At 42.3% G+C, this 26,194-nt stretch overlaps 1 protein-coding gene across 1 annotated transcript in view; it reads left to right on the forward strand.

Annotated features, from left to right (window-relative positions):
* The window catches only part of LOC115404683 (uncharacterized), a 64,995-nt gene extending 57,353 nt beyond the window's left edge, over positions 1-7,642 (forward strand). Inside the window, 1 exon segment of the mRNA XM_075410464.1 lies at positions 5,727-7,642. Within this exon segment, the coding sequence (XP_075266579.1) occupies positions 5,727-7,642 (1,916 nt within the window).
* The last annotated feature ends 18,552 nt before the right edge of the window (positions 7,643-26,194 follow it).

Genomic DNA, 26,194 nt, shown 5'->3' on the forward strand with positions numbered 1-26,194 from the left:
GAATATCCAACCTGCAGCTCCGCTCCATTTGGACTCCCCTCTCTCTCTTTTCCTTTTTGATCCCCTTGTTACAGTAGAACATGTTGTCACTGTATTGATCTTAATTTGTCCTTTTTAACATGTCAAGCAGGGAAGACTTCATGTGTTTGGAAGAGCTGCGGGAAGGAATCTGCGCGGCTATTTGAGAATCTCAAGCTGAGTAAACAAAGCTGTGAGGTGCTTTGATTTGCTCCATTACGTGACTGATATGGATGCATGTTTTCCCCTATGGAACTTTGTTCACATGGTGGTTCCTCCACTTAGAAATATTGGCCTATTTCCTGCTTCAAATGAGCTCCCTTGGGATTTATTTACTAAATTGCAAAGGACGAAAGATAATTCATATCTCAGTAATTAGGCATGCAAGAAATACATCACAGAACCCAATACGCCTTGTTATTAAAAAGAAAAAGCTACAGTTTGATATTATGTAGATTTAAAAGCCCTCCCTGAGGGTTTTTATTCATTAATTATTACAGTTTTTAGTTTTTTCTATGTTGTCTGTGAATAAAACACCAGTGCGAGCTGGTTAACACCCACAATATGAAGCAAATTAGGAACAAAGATGACAGAAGAAAGAGGTGAATCCATTGTTCCTCTCATCCAAGCTCCTTTGAAGAAACAAGATGCTCAAGGACTCATTTGTACAATATTAGCACACAACGGCAAAAGCATGGCTGTATGCATGCTTACCAGCCTCAGATGACCTGGAAGGAAGGATGATAGCGATGAAACAATTTGTGCGCAGTGTGTTTTTATCTTCCTGGGTGGCCCGATCTCCGCAAGCATGCAGAAATATTGAGGCAACCTGGATGCAGAATCAAATTCCCGCCTCGTCTGGGTGAGTGGGGAAATAAATAAATGAATAGAATGAGAGACTTTCTCGAAGCCTTGTGCATGTTGATGTTTGTGTGTGTGTGTGTGTGTGCAGTTGTGTGTTTACCTTCATGCAGCCCTCCTGTGTGCATGGATTCACAAGTGCGTCTCTGATGTTTCAGTGATGTGCGGCTCTGTGGAGATGAATTCCAAACGATGGAAAACACGTCCGCTGCACATTTTGAGAATTATTTTTGCAGGGAGCGGGACACATTTTTATGCTTTGGAAGTTATAGCACTATCAGTGTAAAACTCACTTGGATGTGAAAGTTCAGGCAAACATTGTAAGGGTACACAAAGTCAGTCTTCCATTCATGGCCAGTGAAGCCGCTCCAAGCTGTATATCAGCATGTCATCACAGATTAGAGTCTCACTTCTTTGGTTTTCCGGCGTTGGAGGGAAATTGCTCATGGCTACACTGTGGAAAACTTTCCATTTATAACCTGTACGTTCTAATCACATTTTATTTTTTAAGAGGCATGACAGAGCATGTAATTATCTCAAAAAACAAACACATAAATAAACAGCACACCCTGAGGTGCTGCATCAGCGTCACTTATTGTTTATGTGGCAAAAAGAAGTTTCTACAATAGTAAATATGATGGAATTTTCTACTGAATCAGCCTTGCAAATTAGAGGAGTCCAATGCATATATTAAAAGATCTCAACTGTCCAGTCAGATTGAAATACAGCTCTTGATATCGGGCTCTAAATAAGTGATGATGTTGTCAGATGTTTCCTGATCAGAGCGGAGGAAGAGGGCACGCGAGTGGATATAAGAAGTCAGGCACTGAATCTAGCAGACCGGCTCTCCTTCAGGCTTGGGAGCACAGCCACCTGTCACTCCTCCTCAGCCCCAGCAAGAAATCATCCAATTTCATCCGCGTGCTAGCAGAAGGTCACCGGAATGGTGGTCCATGCTTTGAGAGAGCATAGAGAATTGCTCTTACTTAGAGCCCCGTCTCCTGGGACCCTTGTTCCTCTCAATCACCTCGCAGGCTCTGGAAATGCTGGGCTGCACGGCGAAGACTGTGACCAGTGCGTGTTACGTCCCGCATCAGCACATAGGATAAGGCTGTCCTGATCTGGATTTCACCCCTGACCCGAAAATTAGGATTTAAATCAATAGTAGGTTCAATTTTTAGTAGAAGCACAAATAGAGAACACAGGAAATAATAATAAAAAAAAAAATCCCAAAGTGTTGACAAGTGGAGTTAGTTTCTTATCGTGGTTAAAAATAAAACCTCCATTGAGTGTTGCTGGAATCGCTGTCTCTGACAGCTCATGTGCATCATTATTTTATTGAGTGATGTTACAGCGTCTGTGAAAAGACTGGAAGTGAGGCAGGCAGTTCTTCTGCCTCATGGTGGGGGCGCTCCAGAACCCAGAGACTCTTAAAGCGATACTTCAACATTTTGGCAAATTGGCCCGTTTAGCGCAATTCATTAGTCATTTCGAACAGTATACTTACTTTTTTTGTGAGGGCGAGCTGTTGTTTATTCAGAGTTGAGTCGGGGAAGGTTTTCGGGACGGACACAATGGAAGTGGATGGTATTTTGGTTCCCCCTCGTAAAACTCGTCAAATACACAATCCAACAACCCCAAAACACTTTGGTGGGCAAATTATAATCCGCACATTCACCACGCTGTGAAATATTAATGCAAAATTACGAGATTGAGTTGTTTATGCGAAGATTGCTAAGACGGAACTACTTGTCTGGGCGTAGTGATTTCAAAAGAAAAAGTAGTTCCCAGTATTTGCTTCAGTGTCGTAACGCTACAATATTATTTGTTGGTGTTCCACAGCGTAGTGAATGTGCGGATTATAATTTGCCCACCAAAGTGTTTTGGGGTCGTTGGATTGTGTATTTGATGAGTTTGACGAGGGGGAACCAAAATACCATCCACTTCCATTGTGTCCGTCCCGAAAACCTTCCCCGACTCACCTCTGAATAAACAACAGCTCGCCCTCACAAAAAAAGTAAGCATACTGTTCGAAATGACTAAATAATTGCGCTAAATGGGCCAATTTGCCAGAATGTTGAAGTATCGCTTTAAGGCTACAGCTGCAGAGGAAGAAACCGCTGTTTGCAATCTCCACTTTTTTACATGATGGAGGATTATAAATCCATCATTAAACTATTTTCTGAACTGGACCCAGAACCCTGAGCCTCACCAGGTAGGAACCTGAGTGCACCTCACTGCAGACAACTAACCAGATTTGATCAAGTAATACTGACCACTCCAATCCAACTGTATATACGTACTGATTTACGGAATTAATATGTTTAAACAGCGCATGAAAATAAGGCAACTTGACTTGACCAAGACAAAACACCTTGAGACTTGAAGGTTAAGACTTCAGACTTGAGACTTACACATGCATGACTTAGTCCCATGTCTGTTGTACATACACTCTACAATATTCAGTGTAAATCTACGAGCATCCATAAAAGAAAAAAAAAAAAAAAAACTTTTTACATCCCAAACAGCAACTGTTTTTTCAACTGAGATGTACATAAAATGTGACTTTCATAAATAATATCTTTGGTTTTGCATTATTTGATACTTTTTATTTAATCCGTATGTTCTAAACGACAAATTTTCTTTGTAAAACTTCATTAAATCCCGTGAAGCAGGAGAAAGCATTAATCCAGGCAGATCAGCCCCTTAGTAACAAATTCTGGACGTCGAGAAACTCTGAATATCACAGTTTGAAATGTTGGTCAAAAACAAGTCTGGACGCTGTCACGCCCCCCACCAGTCACAGGGATCCCTGTCTCTGAACCACGTGTGGAGGAGAAGCCTGCAGAGAACAAGTCCTCCCACATTTCAACCGGTGTCATTGGCAAATCTATCGATGAAGGATCGTTCATTTTAACTGATGAAGAAGAGAAAAAACTCGAGCTCAAAAAATCTGTGGGCTTGTTTGTTGTGGAGCTGGTGACAAAAAACTGTTGAGAATGAAAGTCCAGCGCGGTTGGACTTAGTCAAAAGACATCTGTTTGACAAACTGTGAGACACGGACGACAAAAAGTTTGAAGACCTCAGTGAGGCGATATTAAAACAGTTAGTTAAGGTTTTTAAGACTTCGAGGGTGCTGCTGGTTCTGCTCGTGACGGACAACCCTACATTTGATGATCTGTTGGTTGACACTGTCGAAAAGCACCTGACGACGTCGCCAAAGAAATCTCGCTTTGCCGCGTTTTTCCGTTCGGTTGGTCGAGCTGTCAGCAAGTGCTTTTGTTTCCGATAAACGAAGATGGATTAGTGGGCCTACCTGCAGCCAGTGACACAAGGGCTGGAAAGCGACCAGGAGCGGTGCTACTCACTACTACTTTATATTGGAATTAGTGGTCCTCTGGCATGTTCCGAGCAGCCGGGACAACAGGCGGGCTGGGTGACAGTGGAAAGGAAGGCAAACACAGACCACAGTTGGAACTGGCAAAGCACACAGGGAAAGACGTGTGCGACAGGGGAGGATGGGAGAGCCATCCGGGGGGTGTGGGTCCCTGTGGGTCCACAGAATCCTGACAAAGGCATGGGAACCCCAAAATATCTATTTTTGTTGGTTTGGTCATAATTTGTGAGCTTTGGGGCATATTTAAGGGGTCAGGTTTGGGTTCAAAGCTGGATTGGAATAAGAAAAAGGAAGAAAAACAAACACTACAAATACAATAGAGTTCTTGCTGGGGGTGACAATTTTACAACAGCTCACGATTCAACTTCAACAAATAAAACATGTGAATGATTTCTAAAAGGAAAATATGAAATCTCATTCCTAAATTCCTAAAAATAAATGTTTAACTGATCAGCTTCTGTTCACAAAAGTAAGCATTTATACCCACTCAGTATCAGTAGATTCAAAAATAAATATTTGAGCACATCTCAGATTTGAGTTTAAAAAAAAATACAATTAACTCACTCGCTGACATTGGCTTTTCAGTGGGTACAGTCTGGAGGACATTGAGGATGAATTTCAGACTTGTGCAGAAAGAATTTAGAGTAGCGACGACCCGAAGCTGTAGGTGGCAGTGTAAACTCTTTGGATCAGATTTGAGTGATAATTACATGGGAAGACGAGAACGAAAACACGATCGGAGACATTCAGGCTGCTCACAGACAGTCAGTGTGTGATTCGCTGTAGTTTTACTGGCCAGGTGTTTGGATTAGAGATCACGATCATCAGGAAATGATCAAAAATCAAGACGGACTGAATGGTGAGCGTGGGCATGGCTTACAGTGTGAAAAACATCTTGACACATCAATACTTGGAAATTTGGGATTGACTCAGAATCTTAATAAATAAGAAACCCAATATAAATGTGAATCGATTTTTTTTTCCAGTTTTAGGCCTTGCCTTCCTGGGCTTAATCTCTAAATGTAACTACGAAACTAACCATAATAAAGACAACAACACCAACAGGAACAACATTAGTAACAGCTGCTGCAACAACTTTAACAGCTCCCCCAGTTACTAAATCAACAGGCCTGAGAGCCAAACACAGAGGGACCATTTGGGACCGTGAGAAGAAGACAGGGGGACCACCTGCTGAAGACACCAATTGATAAGAAGACAAGTGATTGAGATCCAACAGATAGAACACATCAAGAAGGCAGACCCGGGAGAGAGAGCTCCTAACCTGGACTGGAAGATGTAGGAGGTACTTTTCAGGATTCCTAGAGGAAAAAGTTACCCAGTGAAACACTTGATTTAACCTGCTTGTTGCTGTTTGTCCATTTTCTATATATTTTAATTGTTTTTTGATAGTTCCTTAACCTATGCTGTATGCCTTTCCCCTCTCTCTCAGCGAGAGAGGGGAAAGGGGACCTGGCGGTGCTGTGGCTGGACCTCGCCAATGCCTATGGCTCGATACCCCACAAGCTGGTGGAAGTAGCACTAGAAAGACATCATGTCCCCCAGAAGGTTAAGCAGCTCATCCTGGACTACTACAGCAAGTTCAGTTTGAGAGTCTCCTCTGGTGAGTTGACATCAGACTGGCACCAGCTTCAAGTTGGAATAATCACTGGGTGCACAATCTCAGTGATCCTCTTTGCGCTGGCAATGAACATGCTGGTCAAGGCAGCTGAACCAGAATGTAGAGGTCCTCTGAGCAAGTCAGGAGTAAGGCAACCTCCCATCAGAGCCTTCATGGACGACCTCACGGTCACAACAACAGCTGTACCTGGAGCCAGGTGGATCCTTCAAGGGTTGGAGCGTGTCATGAGGTGGGCACGGATGAGCTTCAAACCGGCAAAGTCCAGGTCTCTGGTAATGAAGAAGGGCAGAGTCACAGACAAATTCCGCTTCAGCCTGGGAGAAGACCAGATTCCATCAGTCACCGAGAGGCCAGTGAAGAGCCTTGGTAAGGTCTTCAACTGCAGTCTGAAGGATGCAGATTCTATCAAGGCAACCAGTGTAGACCTAGAGAGCTGGCTAAGGGCAGTGGATAAGTCTGGGCTCCCAGGAAGATTTAAGGCCTGGATCTACCAGCACGGGATCCTCCCAAGAATACTCTGGCCTCTCCTTATCTATGAGGTCCCCATGACGGTGGTGGAAACCTTCGAGCAGAGGGTGAGCAGTTATCTGCGAAGATGGCTAGGATTGCCACGCAGTCTGAGCAGCATTGGACTGTATGGCAACACCAACAAACTCAGGCTCCCCTTCCGCTCAGTCAGGGAGGAATTTATTGTAACACGGACACGGGAACACCTGCAGTACTCTAGATCCAGAGATGCGAAAGTGTCCGGGGCAGGGATTGTTGTGAGGACAGGGAGAAAGTGGAGGGCATCCGATGCGGTCGAGCAGGCAGAGTCACGGCTAAAGCACAAGGCTATCTTGGGGACAGTGGCACATGGCAGGGCTGGACTTGGGAGCCAACCAGCGATTCGTTTCGACTGTGCCAGAGGAGAGAGGCAGAGGTTGGTGCAGGAGGAGGTGCGAGCCTCAGTCGAGGAAGAGCGAACCAGCAGAGCAGTGGCCATGCGAAAGCAGGGCGCCTGGGTGAAGTGGGAGCAGACGATGGAACGAAGACTCACCTGAAAGGACATCTGGCAGTGGAATCCTAAGAGGATCAAGTTCTTGATCCAGGGAGTATATGATGTCCTCCCAAGCCCATCCAACCTCCGCACATGGGGCAAAATAGAGACATCTGCATGCCCCCTGTGTTCCAAAACAGGCACGCTGGAACACATCCTGAGCAGCTGCTCCAGGGCGCTGAGCGAGGGTCGGTATCGATGGAGGCATGACAAGGTCCTCAAATCCATCGCAGAGGCAATTAGCAAGGGGGATCAAAGACAGCAGATCCACCCAAGCTACAGCCAAGGCCATCTGCTTTGTCAGGGAAGGACAGAGACTGGAGAGAACACCTAAGAACTGCTCGGCGGGAGATTGAGACCAGATATCATCTTGATCTCAGAAGCCACAAAACAACTCTTCCTCCTGGAACTGACGGTTCCATGGGAGGAGAGAATGGAGGAGGCCCAGGAAAGAAAGAGGGAGCAGTACCAAGAGTTGGTGGAGGACTGTCGGAGGAACGGGTGGAAGACCAGGTGTATGCCAGTGGAGGTAGGCTGTCGGGGGTTTGCAAGCTACTCCCTGAGCAAAGCCTACGGAACACTAGGCATTACGGGTGAGAATCGCAGAAGGGCCATAGGCAACAACGTGGAGGCAGCTGAAAGAGCCTCCAGGTGGCTCTGGTTGAAAAGGGGAGAGCAGTGGTTGTAGTGGGGGTAGCAAGCCACTTGGACACAGGCCGAGAATTGATCACCTCAGTCGGGTCGCCTAGAGGAGGGTCTCTGTTGCAAGACCCAAAACACCCAATGAACCTAGGATACAACACTGATGATGTGTCCAAGTTTGAGCATCAGTAGATGTATTGTTAACTGAGCACTGTGCCAAATGTGTTTGTGGAAGATAGTTGGCGTGAAAGGAGTTTATATAGCAAGTCGCGATATTAAACATTGGGAAAAGATTGATAGAACAATATAGGATGATCTAAACTACAGATGAATGTGGTCATCTGTGTACATTTTCTGTCACATAAATGCTGTGTATATTATAGTGTTACTATTACTTCTAGCCAGGGCTGTAGTACTCGAGTCAGGACTCCAACTCCAGGCGTTTTGTTGTCGTCTCGGACTTGTCTTGGACTTTAAATCGTCTCAACCAAGTCCAACCTTATTTTTATTTCACAGAAATGAACATCTTTCCTTTGGGGGTGGAATATTTCACTGGCGAAAGTAGATCATTCTCCTTGGGTGAAACGTTCAGTATCTTTATATTTTAGAAACTTGTGGTTTGTTTTGGCTGGAAGCAAACAGCTGTGTCGTTTCAATGAGCCCCTCAGTGCGATCACAGCTCTTTCACTGGCTGATATGTCTCCTGGAACATCAGCGTCTTTTGTGGATTTGTGTACAACCGATCCATTCTGGTGAATCCCAAAAGGAGGTCTTCTGGAATCAGTTATATCCTTTTTCCATCTCAGAAACATTAGCACAGCCAATTGTGGCTGCTTTGCTAACACTCAGATGCAGTTCGACTATTTCCTGTGTCTTAAAATAAAACCTGTATCTCAAAAATAAAACAAACCATCAAGCACAACCAAGGACTTGTGTAGCAGAAAAGGACACTGCTGAGCATGTAAAAAATAAAGTTTGGAGAGCTGTCTGAGACCAGTTTTGGACTTAAAACCTGTTAATTGTGGGTGCCGGAAAAAAAATCCAGCCACCTCCACTTTCAGGTCATCACTGCACTAAAATTCTTTCTGTCACCTGCACACAGTAAACCCACAAGAAGCACACTGCTAACACTTCATGAAAAAGCTAATACAAAGAAATGTGTAGCTGTGCATTAATGTTCCCTGATATATGGAGGGTGTGAAGAATGGGTTTTAGAACGTCTTTAAATTAAGAATTTAATTGCTTTGACTACTACTATTGCTAAGAAAGAAGAATTAAGACATAGAATATGAGAAATCCCGGCTCGTGTCATATGCAACAGTTAAATATGATCACAACACTCCACCTCCAGCTTTGACTTTACCTCTCCTGCAAACATCAATAACTCTATTTTTATGAGTGTGAAACATACATTTTTAGAACAAAATGCCTTTTAGTGTCATGTCAGTTTTTCACAAAACTGTCTCAAACCTGTCTGAAAGTGTTAAATGAAAATGGGAAGCTATTTCATGTTCAAAAGGTTATTTTTGCAGTGCGTGTGTCATTTAAATCCTCCTGTCTGACGCTCACTCAGACAAAGTACCGTAGCTCTGCGAGAGCAGCTTGCCTCTCTATACACAGCTTCATCTGCCTGTGTGGAATCCCTTGTCTCTGTTAAGTCCATAGACGGGAGTCACAAACCTGAGCTGGAGTTCCAGAGTCAACACCAGGGCACCAGCGGCTCCTCTTTGGACTGACGCAGCATAAAACGGTCTAATAAATGAATGAATGAGGTCCGTGCAGCTCATTGAATTTTCAGGGATCATCACTGGCCACATTTACATGGGCCCAAAAATTCTTCGTATAATCGGATTGTAAGGCGAATTGGATTGTAAATGCGTCATATAAACACCCGAGTGGATACACTTCACTCGGAGCCGATTGTAATTCGGATCCGACTATACGTGGTCGTCTACGCTGATCGACAATCCGCTCCATGTCTCATATATAAAGTGTTTGACAGCGAGCAGATTAAACGGGGGATTATTAGTTGCGCGCATGTGCTCGATTGTACGTAGTGAGGTGATGACATGTGCAGTAAACGGGAAGCAGAAAAGTCAAAAACAAGGAGAAGAACTTGCCGGTGGTTGAGAAACACTTTTTTAATAAAAACCCCGAGAGAACAACCACTGGAGAGGAGAGATCGCCGCAAATCGCGTAACAGAGAGTTGTTCAAAGAGCTCCGTGGTAGACTACCAGTGGCCGGTGTTATGGACTAACTGGTTCCCATGTTAACGAGTGATGGATTTCTGTGTAAACACATACTGGTAAAAGCAGATGTTAAAATAAGACTCACAGAAGGCACTAAACTTATATATTTACTGTAACTGTAGATCATGGAGATGTTGGGACATTATTTGAGCAGATATCGGCAGATTAAAACACATTGCTCGGCACTGAGGACTGCTGCTGCAAAGCTAGAGACCTGAAAGTTCCATGAGAGACTTTGTGCACATGTCACAGGAACGCCGCATAATTGGCTTCACCCAGGACCCTTGTAAACGAGGATTCATTGTGCTTCGCTTTGTATGCCGTCCATGCATACGCGTGCATTTAACACGATTGTTTTCAATCGGATTGAAAAATCACCCATGTAAACTGGGCCACGGTTGCAGATGAGGGGAACAAGACGAACCTGAGTTCTGGGGGAAATTCTGTCTTGAAACACGTGTTGCTGTGTTGCTTTGATGTGTTCTGACTGGAAAAGAGAGCAACAGCAGACACAGATCAAAGTCAACACCAACACACCTCCACTCTCAATGTTTCATAGCGGCACTGTATTACTAAAACATGTCATCATGAAACATCACATTTATTTATTTTTTCTTCAGGTTTGTTAAACCGGCGTCGTCCAAAAGTTAGATACTTACACTGACTCACTTACATGCTTTTGGATTTCTGAAAAGTAGATATTTTTCCTTGCAGTCATCAACCAGAAAGGGGTGAAAAGCTGAGCAGAAGAAGATTGAGAAATCATGTTCCCTCTCACTCCAACGTGATGCAATGAACTCTGATCAGTACTTTACAGCGGGGGCAAACATTCCACCTCAGTGTTTTATTTATCGCTGCTGGTTCACTTGCGAGACAAAGCAACAGTGACAGATGCTCAGAGAAAAATGCTGAACGCCCGAATCAGAGAAAATCTGACACGACGACACGAGGGCGGAAAGACAAGACGGCTCTTCTCTCTGCGGTACATTTGGATGCAGCACTTCACTCAAACTCAACAGCTGCAATCCGATGTGATAAATCAAAAAAAGGCCTGGTCGAGCTTCAGAAGATAAAACAACAAAACTAAAACAAGGACTAACTGTTCATTCTTTTATCTTGAAACTGCAATGATGGTGGGAATGTATGTCCTGATTTTTAGAAAGGCTGACAGTGTGTGTATGTGTGTTTCTGACAGTGGATCAGAACAAAAAGTGTTCTTTGATAATGTTTCAGAAATCAAAACACAAAAGGTTCCTTAAAGTGATGAAACAAAAACAAAGTCCAAAAATCCGGGGAGAACAAGTGGACCCGGGAATTCCAGGTGAGGCTCCCAGTGACTGAGATCACACACAGGGACACTGATGGCAACGGACAGACAGCCTGACACCACAGATGACTGGAGGTGGCACAGACACACACACTGGGAGCGAGGAGACAATGAGGCACTGCTGCCAGCTCTAATCCAGAGGCATCAGGAGAGGTGACAGACCACGGAGGAGGACACCCGGATGGAGCAATAAGTTCCAGAGAAAGCGGGCACACATGAGCCACAGCAGAACCAGACGCAAAACAAAAACAGAAACCAGGAAAAAAAAAAACTTTTAAAGAAAATAAGGCAAAGTATAAGACAAAGAACAGGGACGTAACAATTTGGGATCCACAGGTAATACAAAAGTAAAGGCTTTTTGAGGGTTCGGGTTGGAAAGACTCTGGAGTTTGTTCACTGATTGATAAATCTACAGTCTGGGATGTCGCTTAACCCCTGAACACGTCGTTTTCTGAGTTTGACACTGAGAGTCCTCGATGGCTCTTCAGTCAGCTGCTGGAGGCAGGTGGAGGTGAGAGACCTGCTGGCTGCTTTTACAGCAGGAAGCATTACTTATTTATATCAAACTGTGGCATCCCAAATAACAATTCAAATGCTATTGTATTATTGTTGGTGCTACACTATATGTAATTCTGACTATAAGAAATGTCCTCAGATTGATCAAACAGATGGCTGTGATTTGTGTGTGAATCTGGTGAGAATAATCATAACTGTTTAGGACAGCATCTTTGTCTTAAAGATGTTTCAAGCAACCAAGAATGTTTTTATTTTTCATCTGTACAAAAGACAGAATGACATCCTACCTTGTTAGTATAGATTGGGTTATGGATTATCACATTTATAAAATTACTTTTGTTTTGTTTCTATGCAACTTTTCCACCATCAACTGAGCATTAAAATGGATTTTTAGTTTGTTTATCCCCCCATGGATACAGATTCAAATGAAACTAGATTCGTTCTACATCTGGTTTGTTCTTTTTCACACACATGCACACACATACACACACACACACACCTCGAAACACAACTCACTCTGGAGGAAGTCACAAAACAGATTGTCATGAATTTTGGTCCAGTTTGGTGATGATGAATCGATATCATGCTTCATGTAGTTCAGCCATCAGGTGAACATTGTAATTCATCCGGACGCCATCTTGAGACTAAATACAGCAAACTGACATTTCCATTAGCCTCATCTGTTTCTGCAGCTGAAATGTTTAAACACTGTCACTGTCTGTGCTGTGACCTCCGTGTGAACGTGGAACAAACATGCCACGTGGAAGCAAACTGCATAAAACCGGCAAAAATGTTTTCATTTTTGTTAAAAGTTGCCATATATACGTATTATTGAATGACTGGTAAAATGTTATTACAATATTAGCTCAAATATATTGTTACACTATTGTTAAATTATTGCAATAGGAGCTTTATCACGCTGAATAAAGTTATTACATTATTGAACATTATTACATTGATTTGCTGAAAGTCTGCCTCTGAAACATTTGAACGGACATCAGAGTAATCACATTACAAAGACGACTGTTACAACTCTGAGATGATTTCATGGGAGGTTCTAATTTTAAAAACAGATGATAACAGGAAACAGTCATTTGTGTTCATATGTTCTCATATGAGGAATTAAAGTTGGATGAGTCTGGTGGTTCCTCACTTTCTGTTGGATTTGATCAGTTTTAAGCACAAAGCAAAATACTTATATGCTAATGTTTCATTTGATCTAAGCCCAGAGGAGAAACATATACCAGTTTTAAAACCTCTTTAGATTCAATTTATTGTGATTCATGCCAAATGTAGAGCTGGATTTTTGACCTCTGAGGTTGTTAATAACGCTGTAAACACTGCAACGTCTAATTAATGTGAATCTCTCCGAGTGTGAACATCACTTCTCCAAACACCTTGTTTCATGGCAATTCAATGCACTTTGTTGAACTTCAAAAGTTCTGAACAACAACAAGGCTATTCCGCCTTTTTCTTTTAAATATTGTGTGTGCGAATGTGTGCATAATGAGGCACCACCAAATTAGATGATGAGCAAAAAAACAGCAAGTAAAACATTTCTGCAGTCTATGCAATACCATCGGGCATTAGTTGTCAAATGTTTCTCTAATTAACACCAAAACAAAGGTCATACTTCTCTCTCCAAAGCACCAAGTGCCAAGTGCTCATTTACTAGCGGCTGATTTAAATGCAAATCACAGTTTTCCTAAATTAACGTGCGCCTCTTGAACCGTTTGAGATTTAACTTTGCTACTGTAAAAACAATCAGCCAGGCAGTGAAATGTAATTTTACAGCAGCCGCAACCCGCGTAATAAATTTAAACATAATATAGTTTTTGGAATGTTTTAGAGGAGAAGCTAAGCGTTTTTATGGTTTTAGGACTGCGGTCTAACACTTGATTCACAGTGTCGTTCATTAAATAGAAACGCTGCAACAACAGTTTAAGTGGATCCCGGCATCTTTATATCATCCTGCACATGCATGGAAGAGAGGAAGCCAGGAAAACACTGAATGTGCCCATAGAGACGTCTTACAGTATTCTGCTGCTTTTTTTTTACCTTCCTGGGTGATTTACAGAGTCATGATATTGCTCACCAAAGGTCATGTGAGGAACAAGGCGAAGTCCACATCAGCACTTTGTGACATGTCGCCGCTATAATCTGCCCATTGTCTTAATGACACTGTCACTGGCCCCTAATGACCCGGCTCAGACGCCGCCCGCCCGCCGCACGGTATTAATTTGAACAGGCCTCACAGAGGGAAGGTTATTTTTTATTGTGTCTGTCGGCGTCTGATAAACCCCTGCACATCATCCATCCTTCTGAGAGAGAAGAGAGGGGGAGGATGGAGAGACGGAGGCATCTTACAATCCTCCTCATCCCACTCTGTTTTCTTCCTCCTCTCTGTCTCAGTGCCTCGTACTCAGCCTCTTTGTCTTTATCCCTTATTTCTCTCCCTGCCTGCCACCAGCTTACCTCCCTTTTCACCCACCCATTGCATTTTCTTTTTTCTTTTTCTTCTTTTTTTTTTTTTTCCTACTCCACACGGAGGCCCTAATATTTTCCCGCGGGGCGCCTACTTCTCTCAAACGGTGATGAATGGCTCTGGCTTCCATATTGATTTCCAAACTGAAACAATTTAGGGACAAAACAAGTAGCAGTTTATCATATCGATTTTGCTCTGAATTCAGTTTCTGCCTTTAAGGTGACACCGTGCATGTGAATGAACACATGAGCGAGAACGCAGATGAATGCTCAACGCTTCCTCATCGAGCAGTGACTGAGATTTACGGCCGGCTTCACCCCCAGCCTGCATGACTGAGACTCCTCAAAGTGCTTTTTAAGTGGGAGGTCGATGCGACGGAAGCGGGAATATGTATGAAAACAAGCTGCCAAATCAGAAGCCGAGTCTCCCCGTTGACTGAGACGTGTTGTATTTTAGTCGCGTCCGACGAACGGTGGAAACCGCACATCAACCGGTTCACACTGACGACGCCGCGGCGCAGACCAACGGATTGTTATTGACTCCCTGCAATCATGTGATCCATTTTTCACTTTCATAAGGTGACCAGAGGCTGGGGGGGATCATCGAGGAACTGTCTACAATCACATTATACGGACTAACTTTCCCTGTTTTCTTTTGATGGAGTCAAGTGTCAAGATCGTCTTTTAATACCAGATTGGATTTGATTACAATCTGCTGACGCCGCGGCCCGGCGACACACCTGAAAAGGCATGTAGCTCTGCCCTGAATGCATTAGTGCTGACAGTGGAGTCACAGGCGAGTGGATGTGCCCTTGGCCGCGACCATGGCAGCCTCACCCCGAGCAGCGTCCGGCAGTTACGGCGCCGGAGCTATCTGCCGGTGGAAGGGCCCGTTTCAGGAAATTTGAAACAAACAAACAAACAAACGAGAACAACAGTGGAGACGCGAGGAATGACAGCTTGGTATTGCAAGCACATTATCTGCTTAACCTTACGTCCCCTCCTCACGCCGGCTTTTTCTTCTCCAGCTGGTTAAATTAGCCCGACTCCTGGGACGGCTGAAATAGAAATTGCTTTTACAAGAAATGTCTGCAGGATGGCGGCCACTGCAGGGAGTTCAGGCATTCAGACGGACGCACAGCTGAGGGAGGAAAATCTATTTTCTTAAAAAATAATGTTAATGAGAAAACACATTACCTGCCTTATGATGGAAATCTGGGAAATCAATATGAGGAAATGGGGAAAACGGTCTGGCTAAAACAGCACCTCTGACTGCAGCCGGTCGTTTTTTTTTTTATATTCAAACTCTCTGTTCAGCCACAAGAATAAAACCAGTGACAGATGGAGCGAATAAAATTAATTATCTTGTTACAGTGGCACCTGTCCACGGGAGGGACACATTATGCAGCAAGAGAACAGCTCGCTGTTGAAGTTGAGGTGCAGGAAGCAGAAAACAAGGGCGGGCGCGAGGATGTGAGCAACTTTGACAAGGACGAAATTATAAAGGCCGGACGCCTCGGTCAGCGCGTCTCCAAAGTAGCAGCTTTTATGTTCCCGCTCTGCGGTGGGTTCTGCTTCCCAACAAACACCCCAGATGAAACAACCTGTGAACGACTGACTTTGTGCGTGTGTGTGTGTGTGTGTGTGTGTGTGTGTGTGTGTGTGTGTGTGTGTGTGTGTGTGTGAGATTCACATCACTCCTCCTCTGCTTAAAACACCCACAGAGGTCATCATAACAAGACCAAGGCGAATCAGAGGAAGGTGACCTAAAGAGAGGCGATGTTTTCATTTTACATCCCGACAAACATGGCGGCGCACGCCGTGAGGACGGCGTCTCTTTGAGGGGCGCCGTCCAGCTGAGTCGGTGTGATGAGCGGGATAATGTTCCACTGAGCCTTGGATTCTGACATTCATGTGTTACTTTGACACATCTGAACATACTTGCTGACCAAGCGCAGCTCCTCGGCGCAGCAGTTTCCTCCAGCGACAGAGACCTCTGGCAGCAGGGCCACGCGTCCCGTGACACCAGGAAAACGGCGTTCGGGAACGACCTGGAGAATCTGAAAAAGGTTCAAGGTTGCTGATTTGAATCCCAGGTTGTTTCGGTCATGATGCATTTAAACATTTGTGGGGTCGAATAACAACTCTGATTAACTTAAATTCCAATTCTATAATTTAAAAAATGCGGAGGTCCAGCTGCTCTGGTTCGTGCTCCAGATAATTATGCTATCTGGAGAAATCACCGCTGTTTTTCAGGCCTGAGGGGAACGAAACGAGGCAATCAGTGTTTTATCCAAGATTACTTATTTACAGACTAATAAAATATTTCACACAGTGCAAATTACTGGACAGTTTCATATACAAATGGACCAGATGCCCGTCATACCCAGAATACTGAGACAGTGGAATTTAATTTCAGAAATCACACACACACACACACACACACACACACACACACACACACACACACACACACTTGCAGTGAAGCCAAACATTAGTGACAGAATCTCACTGATATGTAAAAGCAAAAGGCAGATTTTCATGAAGGCTCTCAACATCAAAACACAAACCAGCTATTTTGATTAATTTTTCATAATGTGAAAAAAAAAGAAGGGCAAACTGACCTTGTAACCATTTCCAATCTTCTGCCAGAAGTGATGCATCATGGGAGCGCTCAGTCAGTTTCAAGGCTCTGTGCAGAAATTACAGGCCAATGAAATCAGATTACAGTAATGACAAATGTTGACATAAACATTTTTTTTTGAGAATAATATTCTTTTTGTGAAACATCATAAATAATTTTAGTCAAAAATTTTCAGAGAAGCAGAAGACGGGATCTGGACGCATCTCAGTAATGAGAATTTACCACAGAGGTTGGTAAATAATTAATGAAAATTAGAATAACATGCATTATTATTCTTTGTGTAGAAAGTATCATGGATTTTGGTGAAAATGACTTATTAAAAGCCAGGGTTGGGGAGTAACGGATTACATGCAACGGCGTTACGTAATCAGGATACAAAAAAATTGTAACTGCAATCCGTTACAGTACACGCAAAAAAATGTAATTTCATTACAGGTACTTCTGATAAAAACACGGATTACTGAGCGGGGTTACTTTTGAAAATCAGACGGAATATACCAGCAACAACAGACATCCGCGCCGTATACAGACATTGTGACACTTTACAGCACTTTACGGCACAAACCGCCACATCGTAGCTCTATAGACAACAGACACCGTAGATATTTAAATGATAGACGCCACATCGGCCGCTGTCTTGGAGCAGCCTCCCGCTCTACTGATATGTTTAACCGTGAATGAAACAACCCACGTTGCTGTGGATTTTACCCCCTGCTGCTGGAGTCATGGCTGCTCCAGAGAGAGAGAAACTCATTCTTTGACTGGAAACGTAGACATTTTGTATTTAAGTCAGATGAGGCCCAGAACTTCTCTGTACGATGTAAATTCTGCCTCCCAGCTGTGAAAACGGTCTCAACATCCAGGGACTCATCAAACCTGAAGACACATCTACAGGTATGAAACACACCTGAACTCACAGCGAAGCAAAAGTGTTATTAGCCTGCTAACCTGTCAGTAACCTGCTGCTGAGAACCGCAGCCTCACCAGGCTGAACTCAGAAGAATCTGATGGAGGCAATAGTATCTTCAGCCTGTATGGAGGATTTATTGGAGACTGCATGTTTCCTTCTGTCAAGGAGGAATGAATCAACTCTGAACTCTTGAAAAATTACTTTGCATGGCCTACCTGAAGACAAAACCCTGCTCCTCTCTAAAGCAGTACAGCTCCACAGCAGATTAAGAATATAAATGTGTGTTAACACTGTCAATGCAGCTCCTGGTGCTGCTGCTGGACTGTAGAACTACTAGAGGAACACAGTCTGAACTGATGAAGCTGATCCTTAGTCAGAAAGAAAGTCAGATTCTCATTAGGTTTGGAGGTTAAAGGTCATGTTGTTGGTATTAATTGGGGCTGAACTTCACAGAGTTCAGCAGAGTTCAGAACACTCAGAGCATTCAGTGTTTACTGTGTAGAGTTGTCAATACACTGTGAGGATGACACATTGTGTTTGTCTTTATCTTTTATGTTTCCTGGTGAAGTAATCTGAAATTAACTAAAAGTAATCTGGTACGTTACTTTTTAATTGAAGTAATTAGATTAAGTTACTGATTATATTTTTTGACAAGTAACTTGTAATTTTACCGGAATACAATTTAAAAGTAACCCTCCCAACCCTGTTAAAAGCTTTATGAGAATCACCAATTAGTCCTCAAATTAAATTAGCATCAGACAGTTTCCCAGTTCTACTCGAGAGTGTAGAAAATGTCGCACTATGGTTTGCTTTCACGTGTGCAAATATGAATTTGGCAGCCAGAGAACAGGCAAAGCGTTGGCCCTCCGTGTTCTCTGGTGTCTCCTCAAAAGGGCTTCTGGATGATGTGCTGGGGAAATTGTTTTAATCGATTGTGGTGCCAGCATGAAACTAAACAGATTTAGAAGATTAAATCCTGTTGGATTTAATCTCCGATTTGTAGTTTGTAAAGAGATATAATATTGCTTTCAATACATCACAAACACAGTAACGACATCCAAAAGACTGCACCAGATACATAGTAGATTTTCTTTTTCATCATCATTGAATGTGATAGAAAATGACATTTTATGCCTAAAAACAGTGCATGACCTTTGGAAATCCAATGAATTTGAAGCAGGTGTAATAACAGCAATGACACTTTGCATGACGGCGGCTTTCTCCATGATTAAAAATAATACATCCACTGCTAACGTCAATAGGAGCATCATTTTCTCAGAGTACCAAAAGTTCAGCAGCCAGTGACAAAGTAAGAATAAAACCCTGCACCTAATCTGAGCTTGAAGCTGCGACAGACGATCCCGCCGCACTGAGACGCTCTCTGCTCCCAACTAAATATATCATTATAGGCTTTTTATTTGTTATTGCTGTCGAGGTATACAAGACAGTGATTGCTCACCTCTGGTTGTTTACTTTGAGTCCTCAGTCAATAACTGTCCAGCACTGAATATTTCCAGAAATCTGAGAAATTCATTCGCATCACATCCAGGAGAAAACATAAACATGCAAACTCCAAAGAATAAGGCCACAGCTCCTTCAGTACCACCGTCAAAGAGGAAGTTCTGACTCTAAAGACTGATTTTACTGGAAGTGGCAGCAGATAATCTGGGATATTCAGGCTCCGCAGAGTGAGATTTAAGTCTTCCTGTCCCAGCAGGAACATATCTTCCAGTTTAATGATTCCTCTAAAAAGATGCATGAATGGTAGTCATGCACCATCAAATTTTTTTTTGTTTTTTTGTAATGCCTGAGTATTAGCAGAATAAACTGGTTTCTCTTCATTTTGTTTTTGATCTGTTTGATCATTTGCTTGCTGTTCTGATGCTTTTTTGATTATGTTTTTTAGTGGGGTTTTTTTAGCTTTTAGTTTAAAATTACATAAATTATGTGTGTCATCGAATTTTTCCTTTCCATTTTACCATTCACTTTAAATTTACTTTACCTAAAAAGTCGCATTGCAATCAAAGAGTTTCACACATCTAAAAAACATAAACATACAAATCACTTATATTTGAACAAGAATAAACATGGTCATGTGAAACGTACATAAACACACACATACAGATAGCCGAGGCAGCACAGAAGTACACAAACTATAAATATTTGTTGAATGTGTTTGTGCCCTGCAGTGGATGAATGTTTTACCACCACTGATCTTTTGGAATTGTAAACTATGAATGAGTTATCCAAGCTAAGAGTCTCCTCCTGGTGTCAGAAGGAAAAAAAAAAAAAAAAAAAAAAAAAAAACACTCTCTGGTGACCTGTTACATTAAAAGGACATTCATAACACCCCGCAGCTCTATACTTCAGGATTAAATTTACTTTCACAATACTATTTATGTTCATGAGCAATGTTCACATTAAATCAGCCAAATAAACACAAAGTGAGGAACGCATCCTCTGCTATGGTCTGTGAGGAGCGTCGTACAGTGGAACGTCGTGCGGTGGAACATCGTGCGGTGGAACTCCGCAGCGTGCCGCAGCGCTCTGCCCGCCGGGTGTTTAGTTAATCTGTGGAGGACCCTCTGCTCCCTCCAAGTGATGGAAGTTATTAATCTGCAAACCTGCCTCCATGCCCTCTAACATTGTAATTTACGCTCCTGTTGAACTTTCTCCCCGCAGTGGGCCTTCAGCATCATCCACAGGTAGCTCGCTGTATTTTTTTGACAACCCTTAGTGGAGAAAGTCTTCGCCATATTCTGTATGTGCCACTGAGTACATCATTTAGCGTCTGCACATAACAGGTTTTTGTCCACTCAAGGAAAAAAAAAGTGTGGAGAAAGAATAAAGCAATAAGGCAATAATGCTATGCCCCGTCGTGCAAATAGCAGAAAAAGAAAAGAGGGGGAAAAAGGTCAGGTAGCGGCGATGTATTCTGACCCATGTGGCTACTGATGGGGATGAAATTGCCGCCGACTATTCTTCCATTATAGCCCTCTCCCTGCAGAGACTGTTGAAAGAGCCGCAGAAGTGATGTGACAGGACGAAAAGCTCTGCTCCACAGTGACGTCGCAACCAGACGTTTGGAGGGTTCAGGAATCAGAAATAAAAGTGGCATCGTAAAATTTACTGTACTGCACGGGGGAGAACAACATGATTTCATTTTATCAACAGATTGGTTTTTCCTGGAAAAAACCGAATATAAAAACAAATAAACCATCATTGCTACGTGAAGTACCAACAATACACAGTAATAATGATATAATGCTGATATATGATAGTGGAATACTAATGCGACACCAATAATACAATATCCATCTATGCTCTGACTTTATTTTATATTGACTGTTTCGGGTAAGCAAGATAAACACTATTATCCCATTGACATTCAATATAAAATGCTATAAATGCTAAACATTACTGACTTGATTGCTATGAAAGGTTTTAAAGAATTTTTTAAATCTATTTCCTGGAAATATAAGACAGATCAGCAAGATCAGGCTTTCTCCATCTAAAACTAACAATAGCTACTTCACTGTAATCCATTTTCTTGTGTTGGATTGTTTATTATTGCAGAAATAGGTTAAAATGTATTGTTTGAATCTATCTGATAAATTTTTGATATCCTCTTCTCGCTATGTTGTTCTGTTTGGTTGGTATGTTAACCATTAGGTGTAAATTTTATTTACTTTATGCATCATTTGTACATGACTGTACTTTTGTGTCAGGGTGGAAATATTGAAAACTGGATTCAAATTAATTTTTCATTTGTTTATTACAAATGAAAAAATAAGTGAGCCATAAAAAAATCTTGTGGGCACTGTCCATTTCAAATTCAAATGTTTTTGAAAATTGGAAGTCAGTCTGTATTACTGACGACTACAGTGTGGAATAAAACGAGCCACATATGACACATGGAAATGGACACTATCTGATCCATCGATTTTATCACAAATTCTATGACACATTTTTATATTTTAATACATATCAAAGCAAAAGAGGAATGTAACCTTCATGTTTCACACCTTACGAGAAGTAAGATGCTGAACAGTGAATAGTGCAACCTTGATTTACAGCATATTTCATCTTCTATTTTTTTTTTTTAGCACTTGAGAACTTGGTCAGCCTTGGAGGTTATCAAACTTCACTCATCACTGCAGAGGTTTTAGCTAAAGTTTAGAAATGCCTTCAGTCACAAACATGTTTTCGTGCTTGTTTTTACATGAAATCTGGTGCCGTTATCATTATTAACAGCAGAAAATATTGTGAAAGCTGAACAGCATCTGTGCATTGAAGTGGAGCGTAAAATAGATTGTAGTAAACTGGGAAATAGGACCTCCTCAAGTCTAAACCGTGCCATTTCCCAGCTTACTTGAATGCATCGTTGGTTCCAAACACATTGTAGCAAATGACCAAATGAAGCGAGATGAGAACAACAAAGTGGGTCAGGAATCGAGGTGTTTTCAACATTTGTCATTGGAGACCTTTAATATGTATGGCTGCAAACTGAAAAGGTTGCTTCGGAGCAGAAAAGGAGCAGAATCACAGATCATTTAATGGGCAGAGTTCGTGGCTGCAGTGAGACGGGGTGTTCGGTCAGGTCGGGGTGACCTTTAGAGGAGAGCCTACAGCTGCGCCCACAGGCTGCTGTCAGGCCACCGCTGCTCCACAGTGACCTCTCAGGGCTCAGCGGCGCCTCCCCGCACCAATATCTGCAGGCCATCGCACCTCTGCAAGTCAAAAACACAAAGCAGATCTTCCTGTCCGGCGAGATCCAACCGCACCGAGAACACAAGGTGTTAAGATGTCTCAAAACTCTCAGGATCCCTCCTAAAGGACCGTAACTGTTCAGCCTGCTTCCCTCAGGAAGAATGTTCAAGCCCGAAACACTGAGGAACAGTTTTAAAGTGTTCGGATCTGTGACTGAAGAAACTCCAGAACCCATCCAGCTCTACCTGCGCCCGCCGCAGCATATTTATGACTCGGATTAGATTTTATATTATTCTTTTGTGTGTGTCTGTACATATTTCTGAGTCACTGGATATTTGATATTTCATATTTGATTCTTGAGTCGTGCACTATTGCACATATACTATATTTCTTCGCTGCTGTTTAGATCAATGTATTTTTTTTATTGGTCGACTAAAACACATTTCAAATTTACCGTCCTGAGGAAGCTGTCTCACTTTCATCATGCACCTTTCATGACGACAACAAAGGCGTTCGTTCATCATCCATTCATTACAAATACTCACAAAAGAAGTTTTTGAGAGCGTGAGTAGAAGCTGTCATGGTTATGATTAGTAGTAGTATAGAAGTAATGGAATAATATTCTTGATTTATTTTCACATTTGTAATTAAATTTTCTGCATTGTTAAACCAAATGGATTGCAATAACAACTAGAATAAATCTACTTAAAAAGAAATTAATATTTGAGTAGCTTTTTAAATGGCTGCTCTGCACTTTCACTGGAGTATTCTCTTTACATTTTTATTTTTTTTTTGAAAACTGTGCTCGAGTCCAATTTCAGCAAGGAGCCGGCGTTCGTGCTTGACTAGACATTTTCGGTACACCGCTACTTAAAGGTTCACTCCAGATAATGAGCGGTGCCTTTTGAACAAGGGCTCAATTAATTGATTGTATCCTGGAAAAAGATGATTTCATTTCTTGTGCTGCTGAGTGTCATTTAGGTGCTTCCTCATCTGCATCAGCATTAATAAAACGAGAAGGAGTGAATGGATGAACAGGTTGACGAGACGACCGTCTATTTCAACTAAAATTATGAGAAGATCCCTGAAGAGAGAGCGAGAGAAAAAAGAAAAAAAAAAAACAGGAGGGCAAAAATGATTTCTATTTGAAAAAGGACAAATCTCCCACCTCAAATAAAATTACATCTTTACTGACTGATTGGTGCGAAGCGGTTGCCGTGGACTAAATTGGCAGGCAGATGAAGAACCAGCATGCAAATCAGGCCGGAGAGGCTTCCAACTGTTTCCAGAGCAATTCTGCTTTGGAGCGAAATTTGTTGCAGCCTCCATACCTGCCCGAAAACACAGAGCGCCACATGTCTCCTCCTGCTCTGCCAGCCTCGTTTTTGATCATCCTTGTTGCTTGAAGTAGTTTTCAAATCAATAAACCGCTGACCCCCGTTCTGTCTTTAGTGCTGGTTCAATGATGGCCGGCAGGCAGCAAAGCAATTCCAAGAGTTAATTCCCGGGGGGGGGGGGGGGGGGGTGATTTTGGGTGCCAGAAAAATATATATTCCATTAACTTATTGGGAAAAGTTAGATTTAAAGGCGATTAAATCTTCACATATGACCAAACAGAAATGTAGAATCAGCAACACCTTCTTCATAAACATGACTTGAAGCCTTTCAGTGTGGAGTTTGCATGTTCTCCCCATGTGGCCTCAGGTTAGATGATGCAGTATGAAAGATTAGTGGTCAAAAGGTTTTTATTGATTAATGTTTGGTATGTGTTATAGTGCTTGATTGTCTCACATTTGATTTATCCATTCCAGATTTCACTACTTTTTTTTTTTGGTCATGCATTGACATGTAAATAAATACAATATGATTGTGTCGAGATGAAATTCAATGGTGGCACTGAAGTAGCAAAATCTGAATAATAGTAGATATTTGAGGTATCTGTGCTTGAGTAATTAGATTTTTTCCCTCTTTTTCTGATGACTTGTTTTTATTCCATGTAAATACTTGAACTTCCCAACCCTCACGTCCTCCAAACATACTTCTTTGAGACTTGATTAAAAAAAAGACACAATAAAGCAGAAAAAGAAAGTAAACTACAGACGCCTGTTGCATGGATACATTAATACAGACCTCCAGTACTCACAGTCATCATTACAGTATAGAGACATTTAATGTTATTTCTACAGTTAGGTGCAACGCTTTCTCACTTTTCTTTATATTTGTACTTAAGTAAATCATTTGAATTGAAAATTCTGCTATTAAGTAGTGCTCTTCCATATTATTAACTTTATTTGAAAATAAGATGTACTTGTACAATCAAGACATTTCTGTCTTATAAATAAAGTTTTCATATAAATCACTGAAGATTTGTAATTTTGTACACATTAAATGTTGCATTTCAATGAATTATTCTTAATTTAACATCTCTATACAAGTCTTATTGAATGAAATGAGTGCTGCCCGGTTCACTCAGTGTGTTTATGGGGCGTAAAGCTCGCTCCTGTCACCAGTCTGAGCGCCGCGCTCTGAGTTACGCTCCAGACCTCGCCGCCATGCAGCAGACAGCCGCGGTACGTTGCTGAAGCAGCCGCCTTGTTGTAAAATGATCTCCGGCTAAGCTCTGGTGTCTTACTAGCTGCTTCACTGGTCTATTTAATGTCAGTCCGCTGACCAGATGCAATCGATCTGCAGTCTGAGTGGAACCCAGCTGAACTCAATTCTGCTTGAAAAAAAACAAAAGAGACTTTTGCTTTTCTTTTCTTGGTTTTTCTTCCACGTTCACCTCTTAAGTAACAGTCTATATAGGACAGTAAGTCCCACAAGGATTTCAACCTCACTGAAGTTCTGATCATACAAACACACACACACAGGCACATTTTTATTTATTGATGCTGTTCAGTTTTGTTTGAGGCTCACAGACATTTTTAACTGAACTTTACGTTCGCCATATCTTATACGTTTATGGCAAAAAAAAAAAAAAAAAAAAAAAAAAAAAAACAATAAACAAGTCTTTAAAGACATGTTTTCTGGTGCAAACACTGTACTGGATCACATTAAAAGAGATGTTTAAAGAGAAGCTTCAAGATTGAAAATGAAGTTCGTAGCCTGATCTTTAGTGAGTTTGCATGTTGTCCATGTGCATGTGTGGGTTCTAGCTGTGTGCTCTGCCTTTTCCCCAGCAGCACTGTGACTTGTGGTGTGGACGAAGTGGGAGGAGACCATAAACTGATATAAACTAATGATTATGAAGTAATTAGATATTGGAGGTGAAGAAAAACTGCTGAAGATAGAGAAACGGTGCATTAAATGTTTCTGTTGAACTGTTTTCAATTTCAATCTGCTGTGCGAATCACTTTTCTGTCAATGCTCACCTCTATAGATTTCTGCGAGGATCTATTGACCCCCTCCGCCCCCCTTCTCTCCCTTCTTCATTAACTCGATACGATTGAAGGTGTTTCAGGTTGTAAGTAGTTCAGCGGTGAGTTCAAAGTTTCTGGTACGCGGCGAGCAGCCCTCATGGAGACAAAGATGGATTTCCCCGCGTTGCAGCGTTCGACCCTTATGTGTCAGCCACTGTTCAGTGAGCCTCCCCCCCCACTTTCCCCGCCTCCCCGCCTCCCCACAGGCAGCACATACATCCCGATGCCCTCTGTGGCCATGGGTCTGAGGTGCAGCGCTGAGCCTTAAACTGAAACAATAGATTATTGTCACCTCGGCCATGTTGGAGCGAACGCTGAAGAGGGCCTTCTGAAGAGGA

This window comes from Salarias fasciatus, chromosome 2, assembly GCF_902148845.1.
Source record: "Salarias fasciatus chromosome 2, fSalaFa1.1, whole genome shotgun sequence".
Lineage (NCBI taxonomy): Eukaryota > Metazoa > Chordata > Actinopteri > Blenniiformes > Blenniidae > Salarias > Salarias fasciatus.